At 41.5% G+C, this 18,004-nt stretch overlaps 1 protein-coding gene across 1 annotated transcript in view; it reads right to left on the bottom strand.

Moving 5' to 3' along the window:
* POLR3B (RNA polymerase III subunit B) overlaps positions 1-18,004 on the bottom strand; it is a 113,934-nt gene that overhangs the window by 11,605 nt on the left and 84,325 nt on the right. The window contains exons 24-25 of the mRNA XM_082635662.1: positions 3,523-3,626; positions 2,413-2,579 (exon numbers count right to left, since the gene is read on the bottom strand). Of these exons, the coding sequence (XP_082491788.1) occupies positions 2,413-2,579; positions 3,523-3,626 (271 nt within the window). The remainder of the gene's footprint in view (positions 1-2,412; positions 2,580-3,522; positions 3,627-18,004) is intronic.

The following is an 18,004-nucleotide window of genomic DNA, read 5'->3' as shown; positions in this document are numbered from 1 at the left end:
GGAGCATGGGCTCAAGGTGCACGGGTTTCAGTAGTTGCGGTGCCTGGGCTCAGTAGTTGTGGCTTGCAGGCTCTAGAGCACAGGCTCAGTAGTTGTGGCGCACGGGCTTGGCTGCTCCAAGGCATGTGGGATCTTCCCAGACCAGGGCTTGAACCCATGTCCCCTGCATTGGCAGGCAGATTCTTAACCACTGTGCCTCCAGGGAAGTCCCTGCATAAAGTCCCTGAGATAAAGACCTCTTTATCTCAGTTTTCTTAGTTGTACAACAAGGGGGCCAGACTAAGGTTCTTTCCAGCTTTAATAATAAATGATTCTAATTCCTCCACTGTATGGCTGCTCACAGTAGAATTTCTAGAACTCTGTCACCTAATGCCATTCTATCATTAACTGAATAAAGCCATATGCAATTTTTCCTCCTAGCTATGCTCGAAAATGTGACAAGGGATGAAAGCTGGTGGGTGAATATGTTTGTAAGCCCTTTATGAAACTTTCAACTAACAAGCTAAAGTAGTGTTTCTCAAACTTTGCAACTGAGATGAATGGCAAAGAAATGAAACCACTTATTGGCTGGGGGCACTGGGGAAGGTGGTGAAGACAGAGCCTACAGCTGTCCATAGGAAGCAGAGCACAACCCATCCAAACCTTCCAGTAAAATTATGTTCAGAAGGGCCACCAAATTGATTCACTGGTTTTGCATACTTTCTGGTCAACTACTGCATTATTTCTGGATGAGAAGCAAAGACTAAAATGATCAGTTTAGCAGTGATAACTGTTTTTTTGAAATGGACCTTAGTTACTTCACTGAATCATTTTTGAAATGGACCATCACTCTTTTCCTGTAATGCGATTTCCTAGAACACCTCAACTAAAGAAATCCACATTATTACAGTCTAGATAGGTCATTTGAGAAAGCAGGCAATATTTTTAACAGATACAGATTTTGGCCATTTTCATCATAACTGGATAGTCTATTTGCAGCACTAACATCAAACTCTGTGTTCTCACACATGCTTCCACGCTGAGTTTCACTTGTGCTCAAGCAGTTTGAAACCTCAGAAGAGGGGCATAAATGCTATGTCCCAGAGTTTTATCTGGCATAAAATATGTAAGTGGGTCTTAATTTAAGCAACTGATTTGATCCTTTAAAACCATGTGTGAGTCAAGTTTGAAAACCTGATCATTCAGGGTAACCTCAGGGACATCTGTTTCTCCAGGGAACCAGGAAGACCCAGCGCTCTGCTGTGTCTCCCTTCAGGCTGCTTTCCAGCCTCCCCTCAGGCTGCAGACGCTGCCTCTTCCACTTCCCTGAACTTCCCAAGCTCTGCCCCTTGTCAGGTGTTCAACACGCTTCTCCCCTGCGTGAAACACTCTCCAAATGTCTCTTCTCAGCCTTCGTATCTCCACTGAAATAGCCACCTCCTCACAGGGGTCTTCTAACCTATTCTTTGCTTTCATTTTGGTGAGAGCTATTTGTACTTGTATTGATTTGTTTTCATTCCTTTATTCAACAAACATTTATGGAGTGCCTGCTGTATGTCAGGCCCTGTGCTAGACACTGGAAATAAAACAGTAAACAAAAGAGACAAGCCCTGCTCTCATGTAGGTTACATTCCCATTGGAGAGACAGATGATGATATTATATGGTATTATTACATTACTTGATAATGATGAATGCCACAGAGAAAAATACAGCAGGAAATGGGCAACACTGAGTTGTGGTTTTAAAGTAAGTAGTCAGGGTAGGCCCTGCTGAGAAGTTACCTTTTGTCTTATTTTTTAATGTCTAGTAACGAATCTCAGTGGTCAGCCCAATAGGTCAGGGACCACGTCTATTTTGTTCACTGTTACATACTTAGTACCTAGCACATGTTAGGTGTTTAACACATCATTGGTGAATGAACGGGCAAATGTTAGGCCTCAGGCTATCTGTCAGAGCACTAAGTATCTGATATTCATCATAGTAGTGCAGAGAAAGGCCAACAGTTAAGAGATTTTGTATTATAGACAATTGATGTGTTCTTTAAAAGCTGTGGAGAAATCCTATTTTGGTAAGTAAGATCTTTCTACTTTTTAAATGGGAGCCTTATCGGCAAAAGAGCACTCCTTAGTTTATTAGTTTTCTAAATTTGGACTTTCTTTTCTCCCCTCCCCCAGTTTCACTGAGATATAATTGACAAATAACAACATGTAAGGTGTACAACGTGTTGATGTGATATACACATACCGCAAAATCACTACCACCATAGCTTAGCTGCCACGTCCACCATAAACCTGGATTTTCTTGTATCAGATTTCTTAAAGGAGTAAAGCCGTATATCTTAAGGGCTCTTATGCCTTATCATATTTTTACTTTTATCCTTTTACTTTAATAAAATCGTAATCTTCCTTTATGACATCTAAACACATACTCACCCTGTGATGCCAGATGTAACATAGTCTTTCCCCAAGTAGTTATAACCGTGGCGAACGAGGTCCTCACACACATCCTTCACTTTACTGCCTCCAAACGCGGTGCCGTAGTGGAATCTGCCGTCTAACACGCCGGCCTTGCCCGCCAACAGCTCTATTAACTTTCCCACCTGTGGGATGAGAACAAATTAAGTGAGTACCTTCTTGTGGTTTAGGAATTCTGTCTGTTTATTTAGCTCTGGCCTATTTCTTCCAAAAGATTATAAGACTAATACTATTAATAAGAGTGATAAATCAGTAGTAGCAAATATTTATCCTCTCTTACTGTGACCTAAGTTTACGCCTCCAAGACCCCGATGGGATAGGTACTATTACCTCCCTCAGCTTACATCTGAGGGAACAGAGGGGTTAAGCAACTTTGAAGTCCCACAGCTGGTAAGTGTCAGAGCCAGGATGACAAAATGGTAACCACAGAAAGGGAGATACATTGATACATGGGGTTCTTCTGTTGAGGGGTGAGTTCATCACTCAGAAGACTGCTCTCGAAGGGAAGCCCAGACCTCTCCACACCCCCTCTGTAGAGGAGATTAGCCCCCACTGTCAGGGTCTAGGGACCTATTTATTTGGCAAGAGGTAAAAGGGCCCTTTCTGAAAATCAGTTTCAGGGCCCCAACTCCTCCGCTCACTACAAACCAACTGCCTGCCTTTTTCCTTAAAGGCAGCACCTCTGAAAACCGTACTAACTGGGCTTCCCTGGTGGCGCAGTGGCCAGGAGTCCTCCTGCCAATGCAGGGGACACGGGTTCGAGCCCCGGTCCCGGAGGATCCCACGTGCCGCGGAGCAACTAAGCCTGTGCACTGTGGCTGCTGAGCCTGCGCTCTAGAGCCTGCGAGCCACAACTACTGAGCCCGTGTGCCACGACTGCTGAAGCCCGTGCGCCTAGAGCCCGTGCTCCGCAACGAGAGGCCACCGCAATGAGAAGCCCGTGTGCCGCAACAAAGACCCAACGCAGCTAAAAATAAATTAATAAATAAATTTATTTTTTTTTAAAGATAACATTCCTTCTTAAAACAGAAAAACCAAAAAAAAAAAAAAAAAAAAACCCGTACTGACCGTCATTCGAGATGGGAAGCCATGGGGGTTCATTATGATGTCCGGGCAGATGCCAGAATCACAAAATGGCATGTCCTCCTGAGGGACGATCAAGCCACAAACACCTGAGGGAGAGAGGATTTCATGCCACGTAGAGCCGACCGGCAGAAAGGAAGAGCACAGTACTTACCTGGGGTCTCCCCGCTGCCATCTCTATTTCCACTGCTCTCAAACCTTCTCCGTGGTCTCCATTAAGAGTAATAAAAGCAACTTTCAACAATCCTGCTACACAAACAGTTCAAAAACGACTGTCCTTGCAGAAAGGCACTGCAGCCTGCGGGTCGGCCTTCTGGCATGACACCCAACGTGCCGTCAGGCCGTCTGCCCGGCCTCTCCTGCCCCAGACAGGGGAGAGCAGTGGCTTCCCCACGCCCCAGCCCCGTCGTCGTTCCTGACGCTGCAAGTCAGCGGCAATCTCGCTCCTTGTCAGCCAGTCTGTGATCTGCTACCTAACGTACCCACAGCACAGGAACGCGAGTTCTCTGGCCACCAGAACTGACTGGGCAAGGGATGTGTTTAGACTGTGGTTTTAAAACCTGGGACAAGGAGTCCTTGTGAGTGGCTGATGTGCTGACAGGTCTACCTACTAGCTGCCGAGCCCTGGCTGGTGGGCTGGTTTCTGCCAGGGCTCCCCTGGCCGAGCCTAAGCTGCCCTAGGGAACTGCAATTCCTATAGCTTACGGCACGCTAGAAAAGTGACCTCTGATTGAAGTTGTAGAGTTGAACAAGAAAATTAAATGCCAAATTACTCTTGGAAGGCTGGAATTAGAAATGAAATTCTAAGAATGAAAACAAAACAAAACCCCACCAACTCTCTCCACTCTACTGATGGTCTCTTAAATTAGTTGTACTTTATTACTCCCTAAATATTATTCTAACCTGTAAGGGATCTTATTGCTTAAATAGTTTTAAATTCCTCTGATTTCTTTCTTGGTAGAACGACTATACGGGTACAATTTAGATTGTTCACCACAAGCTACCTAATTCAAAATTAGAAAGCTAGTGTACAATGGCATTGGACCAAGAAAAAAATGCTTTTATATTTCTTAACATGAAATTTCTTTTCCTTTGTATACAAAGTTATCAACCATCTGCACCTATTGAAAAGAAACTGTTCTCAAAGAAATGTTTCTTTCCTCAGTTTGATTTCTACATAATTACTCAAACTATTTTAAAATAAAATTTTTGTGCATGTTATAATCACCAAGACCTGAAGTCTAAAGAAAAAGAGTGCCATCTGCCTATTTAACATCGGTTATCCATGTTCAGATTTCCAGTGGCTACGAACAATATGGTAATTCGGTTTATGAAGTTGAATTCTAGAGCATGCCTTTTTGGTTGAAATTGTATTGTTTATTATAAAGAACACATGCTTTCCTACATTAAGCCCAGAAACATTCAGTTCACTTTATTTCAAATTCAGCTACAATGTGTTAGAATTTAAATCAAGCAGAGTCTGTGACCCTCCTTTCTCCCCTCCAAAAATCCATCTTGTCCACACTGAAATTATCTGACAAAACACTAGCGCTACTGGGAAATCTACTCTGAAAGACATCAAACTGTAAATCTAGGTGCAACCGACAACAACATTGTTTAGCAGTGAACAAAATGTTAAAAACAGCAATTCCTAAAGAGGCCAGTCCCGGGGACGTGCTTGGGTGAGAATGTCACTTTGGCTGGTGAGGAGGTGGAAGGTCCAGCTACATCCCTTAAAAACAAAACTGAAGAAAAGCCTCGGCACCCCTTCAGCAGCAGTTCACAGGGGGATGCTGGCGTCTGCTCAAGAGGAAGCTGCCTGTTCATCCCCGACAACAGAAGGTGGGAGTGAGGTGCAGGAGGTACAGAAACCCACTGCGGAAGCAGGACATACTCATATTGGGGGAGGGTAAGGAGTGGGATGATTTGCATTTTGTATTCTCAGTCTTAGTTGACAAGTTTAATCAAGCAAATTTAACTTCATTTTGTTATTAAAATGAAAGCAATGCTGCCTCCCCTGAAATCTGAATCTCCAATAACTCTGCTTGAAATCTGATTAATATTTGGTATAGAGATTCCTTTCTTAGGAAGTTATTTTCTTATCAGCCCTTTTCTGACATTGCAGTTTAAAAATACATTGGTTATATAAGTCACTTACAGATTTTTTCATGCCCTTATAGGAATGGCTTTGGCCACATCTGAATCAAGGGCACCTGTAAGCCAAAAATTAAATCTTAGCTAACTTAAAATTACTTTAGGCTCTGAAAACCCTTTTATATGCCAAGATGGTTCCCATAGCAGACAGGCCTGTGTTGTTTGTTTTGTGTGAAAGTGAATGATAAAAGATCCATGAAATCGACACAGAAAGCCAGAACAGCAGAAAGAACTGAGGGCTCTCCATCATTGCGGCTTCTACCCTCTGCTGACTTGTGGAACAATGGAAGCTACACATCCAACTGCAGATCTAACACAGCTGTGCATTTCATTAGATGAAGAGCACTAGTGACACAAGTAAATAATTAACTTATTCTGGTCCGCTGACTGTGCTTATGAGACCAGTCATAGCTGACAGATTTTAATACAAGTTAACACAAAGAAACCATAATGAGCTTAGGAGTTAAAACAAAATATTTAGACAGAATTTGATGATCTCGAATCTCAAATTAGACAAATGATTTTTTAAAGTTTGTATTTTACTGAATTCACTTGGTGGGGGGAAGAGAGTTCTCAATCTTAGAACCAGACTTCTCTTTCTTTTTTTAAAGGTATTTCTGTTTCAGAATTATTCAAATCCTTAATTAAAGGAGGAAGGTTTTTTTCTTATTTTTCAAATGAAAAATTAAAACTCTGGTTTCTCCAGGGACAGAGGCATAAAAATCTCTTCCAATATTTAGAACTCTTAAAAGTTATAGTTACTTTCCTTTAACACTGGTTTAAAGATGTAAATGATATGCAGTACGCTTCAGTGTGTTAACACTCCCCTGGATCCTTGAAAAGGGGACGGACTACAAATAAACCATATCTAATGGAAGCTGTTGTGAGACAATGACTGATTCATACCTTCCATGCTTACACAGCATTTCAGATTTTAAAATAAAATTTCATCCCCCGGCTCATGCTGCTGTCTCGACTCCATTGTTTATAGCACAACCTCCTGGCAGTGAATTGCAAATACACCAGTTTAACAGGCCCGGGAACACTTAATGCCCTCATAGGGGCCAAATGGGAATTAGACCACAGATTACACTACTGAACTTTTAACAAATGAAAACAGACAATAAGGAAAAACTGGAACACAGAAAGTTGGAGCAGAAAGGTTCTACAGATACCCAGTCAATAAAATATTACTCCATCACCGTCAATCTTAATTTCAAGTTGTAAAGGTAAAGAATTTAGGGAGTCTCAGGAAGCCACAAATCTCACCACCAAGCCACACAGGAAAGGCAAATCTGGGGATGCACTGCCACGGTTCTCTGTGTCACGGCCCCTACGGCTCTTACACCAATTTGTTATTTCTATTTCTGTGGCCTCGCAGAACACGTAAATCATTTTAAGAATACCAGCAAAAGTCCAGTTAATCTGATAAATCACTCTTAGAAAGTATTTCTAATTGTAAACAGCAACTCACTTGTTCAAAAATCATTTGTGGACTTTTTTAAAAACTAGTCTTAGTGTAATGGATCCATCTCAATCCAAATAGGAAAAAAAAAAAAAAAAAAGGTAAGAACGTGAGAAAAAAGATAAGAAAACTAAAGCATTACATTACCATATAAAGACAGGAAAGCAAGTAACAACTGGCAAAAGACAACTGTAATAACATCTTTAATCTGAGATCTGTTTTTGGTGTGACTTTAACGTGTTGAGAACCAGCTAGCAAAGGGTTTTCTCTTTTGTTGATAGCCAGGTCTCCCCTTAGGATCACACTCTGCTTCACTTTTTAATTTAAAAAATTTTTATTTAGCAAGTCTACCTTCTATGTAACCACTTTTGGATTAAATTTATCACTCTCAGGTTGATATATATTTTCACTCTTCCTTTTCTGAGTGAGAAAAGAGAATCATTTCCCTCGATGCCCTCAGTTAATAAGCTGCGTGACAAATGCTGTGACGGAGGCGGGGGATACGAAGAGGTTCAGGGACTTGAGTCCACTCAGAGAGGTGTCCCACGCAGAGGAGCCTAACTGAATACTGACTATGAAAACACCTGGATAGTTCAGCTTACCACGTTCTAATGCTCTAAGAGATGCAGAGCAAATCAGGCAGTATGTCCTGCTGAAATAACACTAATCAGACTCTAAACTGCCTACTTTTACTTTCTGTGAGTACGTTAGACGAGACTTTTCGTTTCTGCAGTTTAACACTCTGTCACTAAGCAAAGGTGAAATGATGTTCCGATGCTTCTCTATCAGTCCTAGTGCAAGAAGAGGGTTGGTGTTTGGTGAAGGAGTGATCACTGTATTAATGCCTGGTATTAATGAGGTTCATAAATGGGGGCCGGGGGGACGTGATCTATAACGGGCTCATCACCCCTTGGACGCTCAGACCTGTGTAGGGTGGGACATCCTGGAATTGGGTGACCTTAATTTGTCTCTGTGCTGTTCAACTGATATCGTTACCTTCGGGATAAAGCACCACTTTCTGGTGAGCCTTAGCTGTTTGGTCTTTGGAATGGGAATAATTAGCACCTATCTCATGAGGCAATTGTGTTAGAAGAACAGATGAGCTAATGTCTGAGAGGTACTTTAAGGTCCTCAGAGAAAGGCGGCATCTAAATACAAGGAATTATTATTATATAAGAAACCTAATTACTCTCAGCAGGAAGCAAACTAGCAACGCAAAGGAGACCAACTGAATGAATGGAAGGGGCAGATGCAGTTGCACTAACTGTGGCTGAAGAGACCGAAAAGCAGCTCACTCCGCCGGGCTGTTCAGATCATTTCACACGATCAGGATGGTGTCTCCTAACAACTTCAGAACTTCACAGGACCTGGGCTGCGGATTTCCAGGGCAGAGTAGCTTGCTGCTGATGAATATGGTGGTAAACAGGGCCGAAGAAGCAGGAGGAATGCTTTCAAGTTCGACTGTTCGTGTTAAATAAGAAATGTTTCTACTTTGAACAAATGCATCTCGATAAGCCTTTACATATTCAGAAATGTAAATCTCTAAATCGAAACGTGACGGCTAACACAGGTGGTTACTCCTTTCCTCCTTTCCCCCTTTCCAGTTATTGAATTAACCTTCTTTTATTCTCACACCACCACCTTAAATAATCCCAAGGGGGAGGGGAGGAGACAAAAACTGTTGAATCATATTAGCTTTGTTCTGTTGTTGAATCGCTTCCAGATCTATCACATCACTTGCCATATCCCGGTTGACATAATTTTAATTCGGCTCTTCCTTACATGTTAACAGATAAATAATGCATAAGAAAACTTGATTAGCTTTCTTATTAAAACATCACTCTAAATGAGAGGAGGCGCTAGAAGACAATACAGTTTTTACACGGCTTTCCCATGAGCAGTTGAATGGTTTGATGTGATAAATTTGCATAGTCTGAAGCACACAAAGGGCTGATTAATTGAAACCCTTACAATGCTTCTGGAAGCAGCTATTGTAAAACAATAACCATAGGAACTTTACAAAATACACATGGCTGAATGTGTCAAGAGCTTAATAAAATGTGTTGAGGCTACACTATTTGGAAACAGAATTGGAGATTTTTATTCTGGGCCATAAAACACTAAACACCCTAATTTCAAAGCTTTACTTGGATATTTACTGAAAGGTCAGAGGGTTACTGGCTAGCTACCGAAGACCAAAATTTGTTCTTAAAAAACTAAATTAAATAAAATCTTCTCGAGGTGTCTATGTGGACAAAATCATCTTGATTTCAAACATTAAAGTAAGAGCTGCCAGAACTTCTTTTTGGAACAAAACTCTGAAGGATTGTCTGGCATCATATACCTTATCTTGGGGCTCACACTGTTAGCTCCATCGGCCCCCTTCTCCCCTCCCACTTGGAGTCTTTCATTCAAGCAGGATCAAGCAAAGTAGGGAGCCAAAGACATCCAGACTTTGAAGCTTCAGACTAGCAGAGGGGATTTTAGACAGTCTCAAGTGCTACATGAGTACAAGGTGTTATTATTATTACTTTAATCAGAGTCTTTTCATTCTCTCAATTTTAGAGAACATAATATAGAGAATGGAAATAACAAGTGAAGGTCTGGAAAAGGCAAAGTTTTTGCCCAGCCCTGTTTAACAAACAAACTTTCCTCTTGGCTTTTCTGCCACACACAAATTAATATTTTCTTACTTCCCACAGCCTCTTCATACCTACTGTATAAAGAGTCTTTAATGTGTTGGAAAGTCAGGGTACACTTTTTTTTCTTCTAATAAACATTCAGTTAATATCTTAATAAATTAATTTAACAGGTTGCTGAATAACTTTTATTAATGCAAAATGGAGGCAAGTGACCTTATAATGAAACTTCTGTTGAACAAGAGAGGGCCAAAGACGAACCTTCCAAACAATGTTATCCATAAATGCATAATCCTTATGAACTGATACTGTGAAAAAACTGCATTTAGTAAGACTATATTTCTATTTTAAAACAAAGTTTGACTTCACTGCACTTAAACTAGCTGTCTGAGGATTTAGGGGGCGATACTGAGGAGTGTATACCATTATCTCAGATTTGCAGTTATTAAAAAGCTTCTGTTTGCCAGGACAAACACTCTTGCTCAAATACAGTTTTTCCTCTCCTTTGGAATACTGTTTGGTATTGCTGCCGATTCTGTGATCTACAGGACCTTTGTTGGAGGTGCTAATCCTTTTTCACATGAGAGACTGAGAAATGTTCTTTCAGAGAAGTGATATATTTGCCTTTTTTCCCCCTACATCAAAGGAGTCCACTTTTTCCTCCCTCATTGTGAATGGCAGCAAAAGTAAGAGGAAATCTGGAAATATAATAATTTGGTTTCCTGAGCAATGAAATGAAATTTGACTTGGGGAATTCCTTAGGCTGACAGATAATTTTTGTTAAAGGATTAAAAAATAAAACAAACAAACAAAAAACCCAACTGAGCAGGAAATCTGCTCACCCTTCTAATAAATGCTCTAACCATCATAGAAAGCAAGGCTCTAGATAAAAGTGTTTGCCTTTGATGAGCTCCCTTCATATAGAACTTATGCCAAAGTTCAAGAGGCTTACATAACTTATTTTGATTTTAATGAGAATTCTAGTTCCAAACATGACTCCAATCAGCATTCTATGTGAATGTGTCTTCCTATCTTTAACTCTATCTATAACGCTGATCAAGGAAGAATGTGAAGAGAAAACATGAAGAACATTCCAGACCCATCTCTGCTCTCTTTTCCCCTGTGGAGCATCATTATGCATCTATTATGTAAGTCATGGCTTCACTCTGAAGTACCTGGAAGTCTAGAACACTTGGGAAAGGAGATCAAGATTTTGGGGTTCTAATATTTTCCCACCGCCACCCGAATTTAAAACAAAACTAAACTTTCCTTCCTTGGTAAACAAACACACAACAATTTCATAACTTTGGTGCACAGGTTATTACTAAATCATCTCACCTTTTCCAATATTTTGCATACTACTAAAGGATGAACTGTTCTCGAGACTCTTGACCAAAGGCCAGCTCCTTTGAGGGGGAGCTGATTCACTGCGCATTTACTGATGAGATGCGCAACGGACCTCACAAAGACCCAAAGGACGAATGTACTTCATTAAAATTCTTTGTATTTCTCATTGGAAAACTATGTTGGAATTCCCTTATCTAAAAAGTGTGCTGTGAATGGATATTACCTGCTTTTCAGGCTGAAGCCTCTTCCTTATGGAATACTTTCTCCTTCCTCCACGCTTGGCTCTCTCTGCTTGGTCCTCCTCCATTACCCAGGTCACAGAAAGTGATGCTGTTTACTGGGTCTGTCACATTTTTAACAGCTACTGATCAAACACTTTCACTTCTCCAGTGGGGCTTCTCTGTCTGATCGATTACATTCAAGCTTTGCTTATTATACAGCACTGATGCTGATTCCCAACTACTTAGTACTGACTCTCTTGCCCCAGGTCACCCACTTATTGCGGCCTCTTCAATCTTCTTGCTGAGCTTTTATAACGTAGAACACATAGCTACCGATGTTTAGCTTCCTCTTCACATTTATTTCATTTAGCTACTAATTATCCTACCACCTTTGAAGTGAACAGGCTTGAGCAGGAGAGACACTCACGTTCCGTGAAACTAAATTTTCAAGTCTCCTTTAATTGTTAGAGAGGATATTTTAAGAGGCATTAGGTACAGAAATGCCATCTACGTAGTATGCATATACAAGAAGAATTCCTAATAACAGCTTTGTCAAAGTAAACTTTTAACAAAAGACAAAAATCAGGCCATCTGCAGGGCCACATCGCTTTCTAAACACTGAGAATAACAAATTCAATGCTCTAAATGGAAGGGGCAAAAAGAGATGGGCATAAAGATGACCTACATCAGAACAATCTTTATATTTTCTCATAGAGAACACACGTGTGTCAGCTTTCAGGAGATGTTACCTATATATATATATATATATATATATATATATGTAATTTCCAAACAATTCTATATTTCAAGAGTAAACACTAAGTTCAACTAACTACTGCACTTACACTGGTGTATATCTAGACCAAAACAGAAAGAAATCACTGTAGGAGTCACGGTGAGACACATGAAATTTTCATCAGCTCATTTCATGACAACCACAGTAGCCCAGCCGACATCGTGGACTATTCTCCATTTCATTCACATTTTTACTTGCTGGCATCCAACTCTTTCAGGCCTCATCCAGCTCATCTTTGGGTCCCACACTGAGGGCTGGGCTGCACGGCTCCATATAGTTGCCGCCAGCTGTGCCTGCTGCATGTGAATATTCCAAATCAGCTCCCCGCCAGCACTGGCCAAGCCACTCCCCTCAAGTACCCCTCCTCTTCTGGCTCTAACTATCACATCTAGCCAGATGAATCAGGAGAATGGGAGAAGTGGAGAACTCAAAAATTTACTTCCTCTTATATATGCTCAAATTCTTGATAGATTTGGGATTTTAACCAAAGCTACCAAGCCTGACCAGAGGACCAATTAAAGAAGGGAGTGGGGACAGTGTTTTACAATGAGGTGATTTTAGAAAGACAGGAATACCTGAAAACACAGCTCTGTGTAGGAGTATATCTTAATATGGGGATTTGGCAGACATTTCTAAAACAAGGTATGTGAGAATAGTGCTTCCCCTGGAGTGGTGGCAGAGGAGTGCTATGTGAAGCTGCTTATCCAGGAAGAAAGGGAATTTTGTGTCTCCTTAAGGAAATATTAGAATTAATATTTAAATTACTAATACTAAATATAACATTAAGAAATATTAGAATTCTGTCCCAAGGAAAGGTTGTGTCTTTTCCAAGGGGAAATCTCAGGAAATATGGCAACCCTGGGGGCAGAGTGGTAATGGGATATCAAAAGAGAAAAGAAACACCTCAACTGGAATTAACAGAATGAGCAACGCACTTGGAATCAGAAATCTGGATTTGAACCCTGACTCTGCCAACACTAGGCTGTAGTAGGCAAGCAAGCTACTCACAACTCTCACTCTCAATCTCCTATTCTGTATAGTAGAAATAACAATACCAACTAGAATTATAAAGGTTAAAGGATGGAATATAGATGAAAATGCTTATAAACTATTAATACACAAAAGGTAAATACTATAAATGTAGGTGACTCCCGAATTTTATCTCTAGTCCTAACCTCTCCCTGGAGCTCCCGACTCTATATCCAAATGCCTACTCAACCTCTTCACTTGGACTCTAATGGGCATCTTGAACCTGAGGGCCAAAATCTCAACCCCTGCCCTTGCCTAACTCCAAAAAAACCATTCCTTCCCCAGTCCTCCCCTTCTTGGTAAATAGCCCTTCCAGTTGCTCAGGCCAGAGAACTCACCCTCAGTTCCTGTCTTTTCCTTCTCCAACATCTCTGCCATCAGCAAGTCCTGTTGGCTCTAATTCCAGAACATATCCAGAATCCATCACTTCTCTCCAATTTTCCACTGCTACTGCCCCTGTCCAAGCCACCGTCCTCTCCTCCCTGGACCACTGCCACAGTCTCCCTGCTTCCCTCTCTGTTCCCCTCCAGGCTGATCTCCATATGGAATCCAGGGTGATTTCTTAAAATAGTAATTAGATCTTGTCACTCCTTTGCTTACACTCACCACTCAACAGGCCTATTGGTTCCCAACATATTTAGTATGAAGTCCAAACTCCTTTCCTTTGGCCACAAGACCCTGTAGTATGTGCCCCATCCTTTTTCTCTCATTATCTCAAACGATGTTCCTCCTCATGCACATGCCTGGCCAGACTGGCCTTATGTCTATTCCCTGACTATGCCAAGCTCACTGATACCTCGGGGCTGTTGAACTTCACTCTCCCAGACCCTTGCTTCTCTGGCTCCTTTTCGTCCTCCAGGTCTCAGCTCAAATGTCGCTTTGTGCAAGAGGCCATCCCTGACCATCAATCCACAGTACACCCCCTCTCCCTGCAAACCAGTCACTCTTTCACATCAGCCTTCATCTGCAGCACTTATCACTATCTTAAATTATTGTGTTTGTGTTTTTATTTACTTCTTTTCCATCTGTTTCCTTCCCTAAGAAAACACAAACCCCAGGAAAGCAGAGACCCTGTCAATATTTACCACTGTATTCCCAGTATCTAGAACAGTGCCTGGTACATAGTGAAAGCTCCAGAAATGGATCAATTAATTAATAATATAAGCACTTGAGATGATCTTGCATCATCTCAAGTTCAACAAGACACAGAGTTGCTTTGTGATCAGTGCCCTCATTTCCAGGCTTAAAACCAGTCACTGTGGCCTCCTTCCTCTCCTTGGCTCTCTTTATTCCTGTAGGTCAACACGTTGCACTGATTTGCTCTTTACTGTTGCTCCCCATTTTTTCTTTCACAGGAAAAAAAATCTTCATCACAGCCTTCCAAGTCCAAACCCCACCCAGCCTGCCTTCCTTTCCTGCCCAGACTGCAAGAGAAGACAGGGGACGGACCTACCAGCAGTTACCTTTACTGACTGCTGGCGGTGCTCCAGGCGCTGTGCTCCCTGCTTTACACACATCATTTTGTTTAATCCCAGTAACAACTCCTAGGAAACCGTCTCCATTTCAAAGGGATAAAATTGCTCACTTAGCGCTCAGGACCTCTACCTCTTTGCTATACTTTTTCTCAACCTGAAGGTTTTCTTTGAATGCGGAACAGAGGTGGCCATGAAGAAAAGGGGAAATGTGACCGTTCAGAAAGCCCACAAGGCAGGGCAGGGCTAATGGGTATACATTACAGGAAAGCGCACTCAGGCTCAATATAACCATCTGAACGGTGCCACCACAGAACGGCTGCCTCAGAAAGCAGCAAGGGCCCCCCCTCCACAGCTCATGTGCAAAGTGGAAAACCATCTGCCAAAAATAATCTAAAAGAAATTCTTATACTGGGGAAGATGGATTTGGACTAGACTTCTAAAAGGTCTTTTTAAACTCTGAGATTTTGTCCCTATCTACAATAAGCTCTCAACTTCTCTCTCATGAATGGTCTTCACCATACAGTTTAATATTTAACTATATGTAATCCTTTGTATTCATCTTTTTGCCAACTCCTTAGGGGCATTAGCCAAGGGTTGAGTTTCCTTTCTACCTCCTAGAGAGCCCAACACGGTTTTGAGCCCATGGCAGTGACTTAAATATGACCAAGTGGATTTCTTTGGGCTGTCAAGGCAGATTCTCACTGAAGCCCAGGGCGCACATATGGGTGGCATGTGCATTTAGCTATTTTGGTTGGAAAAGCTTCAATGGGCTTGTGTGGCCAGTTGGCCAGTTAGGACTGGGGAGCTATAAGTCTAGGGTGATGAAAGCCCTGGTACCAGTCTGGATAAAGATGAGACATTCCATTTCTGATATTTACTAGGAAGAATAAGTTATAGTAATTTGGGGAGGGAAGATTTTGTCTTGTTATAGCTGTACATTTAAGATATTTAATTATTCCACAGACACATTGAGTGAATACCATATAATATGCAAAGTGCTGTGATGGGGGCTTGGGGGTGGTTAAATAAATTAGTAGGGCACGTTTCCTATCCTCGATAAATGTAAAATATACTTAAAGTTAGCAAACAAGGTATTCTGATATTTAACAACATATCCAAATATTTTAAAGCTATTTTTGAATCTTTACAATTTATATATAAATGAAAAGAACTTGAAAAAATAGGCTTCTGCTACTGTCATGCCTCTGACTTCAGATGGGTGACATTCAAGGAAAGGATCAAAATGGTAGACCTTAGTTACAATAATAATCCAGGGAAAAGATAAGCTATTCTCAGATAATTAAGAGTTGACAAAATGTGGTTAACACTCTTCTGATAATTGTTAGCATTTATGTCATAATTCTGAGTGTGTGAACTTTAAACATTTTTAACTTAGTTTTAAATCTTAGAAATGATTAGAACAACCAAAAAAAAAAAAAAAAAACAAAACCAAAACAAGGTACCTTGGAGGCAAGGCTCTGGTCAGCAGACAAAAGGTTGGTGCTCTAAAAACCCTCCTCACCTTTTATGAAAATAATTTTAACTTCAGTTCTATAAATTGCAGAGAAAAAAAACCAGGCACACTAAGCATTCTTGTGTTGAAAATTCTCGAATAATGGACATATGGATTTCCAGTAAACAGGGCAGATGAAACACATGTTTATCTCTACTCCTTCTCCAAACCTCACCAACAGGAGAGTTGACAGAATTAAGGTATAAACCTATAAGGAAAAAGAATGGACAAGAGAGAATTTTGAAAGCTGATGAATAGAGGAAAGAACAGTAAGTGACTTGAAAGAAGGAGAAAAATACACCTAAGTACCTGCAGCAGAGGCACGAGGAAGTGAACTGACTCAGCCCTCACCGCCACTCCAGGGAAGGCTCAGGAAATAGCCACAAAGTGCTGGCAAAAGGGGGATGAGGTGTGGGGCTGAGAGCAGCAGGACCGACTCAAAGGCCCCCCCATCCATCAGCAATTCCAGTGGGCTCTGCGTTAAAAATGTGTCTGGACTGATCCCTTCTCACCACTTCCCCCACCACCAGGCTTTTCCCACTCACCACCTGGGCTCTTAAAACAGCCTTTTAACTGGTATCACTGCTCGTTCACTCGCCCTATCACATTTCTCATCTGCTCAGGCCCCTCCAGGGGCGTCCCTCTCCCTCAGAGTAAAAGCCGAAGTTCACAGCGTGACCATCGAGGCCTCACCTCGGACTCCCTCTGCTCCGGCCACACTGGCCTCGCGGCCGGGCCTCGAGCACTCCAGGCTGGCTGCAGCCTCCGACCTTCCTTTTCCCTCCACTGCGCTTCCACCTGAGAGGGTCTGCTCCCTTACTGCTCTCAGGGCTTTCCTCAAAGTCATCTTTTCAAAGAGGTGCTGCTCCTCGACCACTTTACTTAAAACTTCAGGACTACCCACTCCTGCCCCACATGCTTCCAATTCTGCTCCCCTATCTTTTTTTTCCTTTTCTTCTCAGCACTTAACATTCTCTCTCTTGCCCACAAGAATGTAGGCCCCACAAGGGCTGGGATTTTGTCTGTTTTGTTCACTACTTATCACCAGGGCCTAGAATAGTACCAGACTTAGGAGATACTTAATAAACATCTGTAGAAATATATGTGTGTTTAAGAAATCATCAGAACCCGAGTTTCTATTCTCCACCCCATACAGCCAAGAAACTACCCTTTTACCCCAAAACTTACCCGAGAAACTGCACCACAATGACCCATGATCCACAGGTAGCAATTACAGCAGAGGGTGGGGTGAGGGGCTGGCCTGATACAGAGGAATTAAGTGAAAGTGATTTCTTATAGGGCTGCTTAAGAATATTATTTAGAAATACAAAGATGAAGATGAGACGAAATTGCTCCTAGGAAGCAGAATTGGAAGAAAGGCAAGGACTTATGTTTTTTAGTACAAGCCACCCTTTTTTGTACTATTTGACTTTTTTAAGCCATGTGCATTTATTATTTAATAAAAAAATTATACTTAAAGGAAATAAAAATTATGTTCAGTTAAGCGTCCTATGTCATTCCTCCCATTACTCTGTTAAAGCTTACATTACCTATTTTTTTGTTTGTTTGCTTTTTTCCCCCCAATCTTTTCAATAAATCTAATGAAGCTGTAAGAGAAGGAAATATCAAGGGAATCTAGGCTAATCAGAAGGTTTTACCCTTGGATTAAAAGCCATCTGGAAAAGGCAAACTAGCAAGATAAACTCCTCACTACAAGTGAAAGGCCATCCAGACCCAGGAGGGCCTTTTTCAGTTTCATATAGCGATGTACTAGTCGAAGGCCCCTAAGAGTGAACAGACCTTTAAAATCTGCTACGTTCCAGATCAC

The sequence above is a fragment of the Mesoplodon mirus genome (genome assembly GCF_964341445.2).
Source record: "Mesoplodon mirus genome assembly, chromosome: 11".
Classification (NCBI taxonomy): domain Eukaryota; kingdom Metazoa; phylum Chordata; class Mammalia; order Artiodactyla; family Ziphiidae; genus Mesoplodon; species Mesoplodon mirus.
The sequence above is the reverse complement of the archived record's forward strand: the minus strand, read 5'-3'. Positions and strand labels throughout refer to the sequence as shown.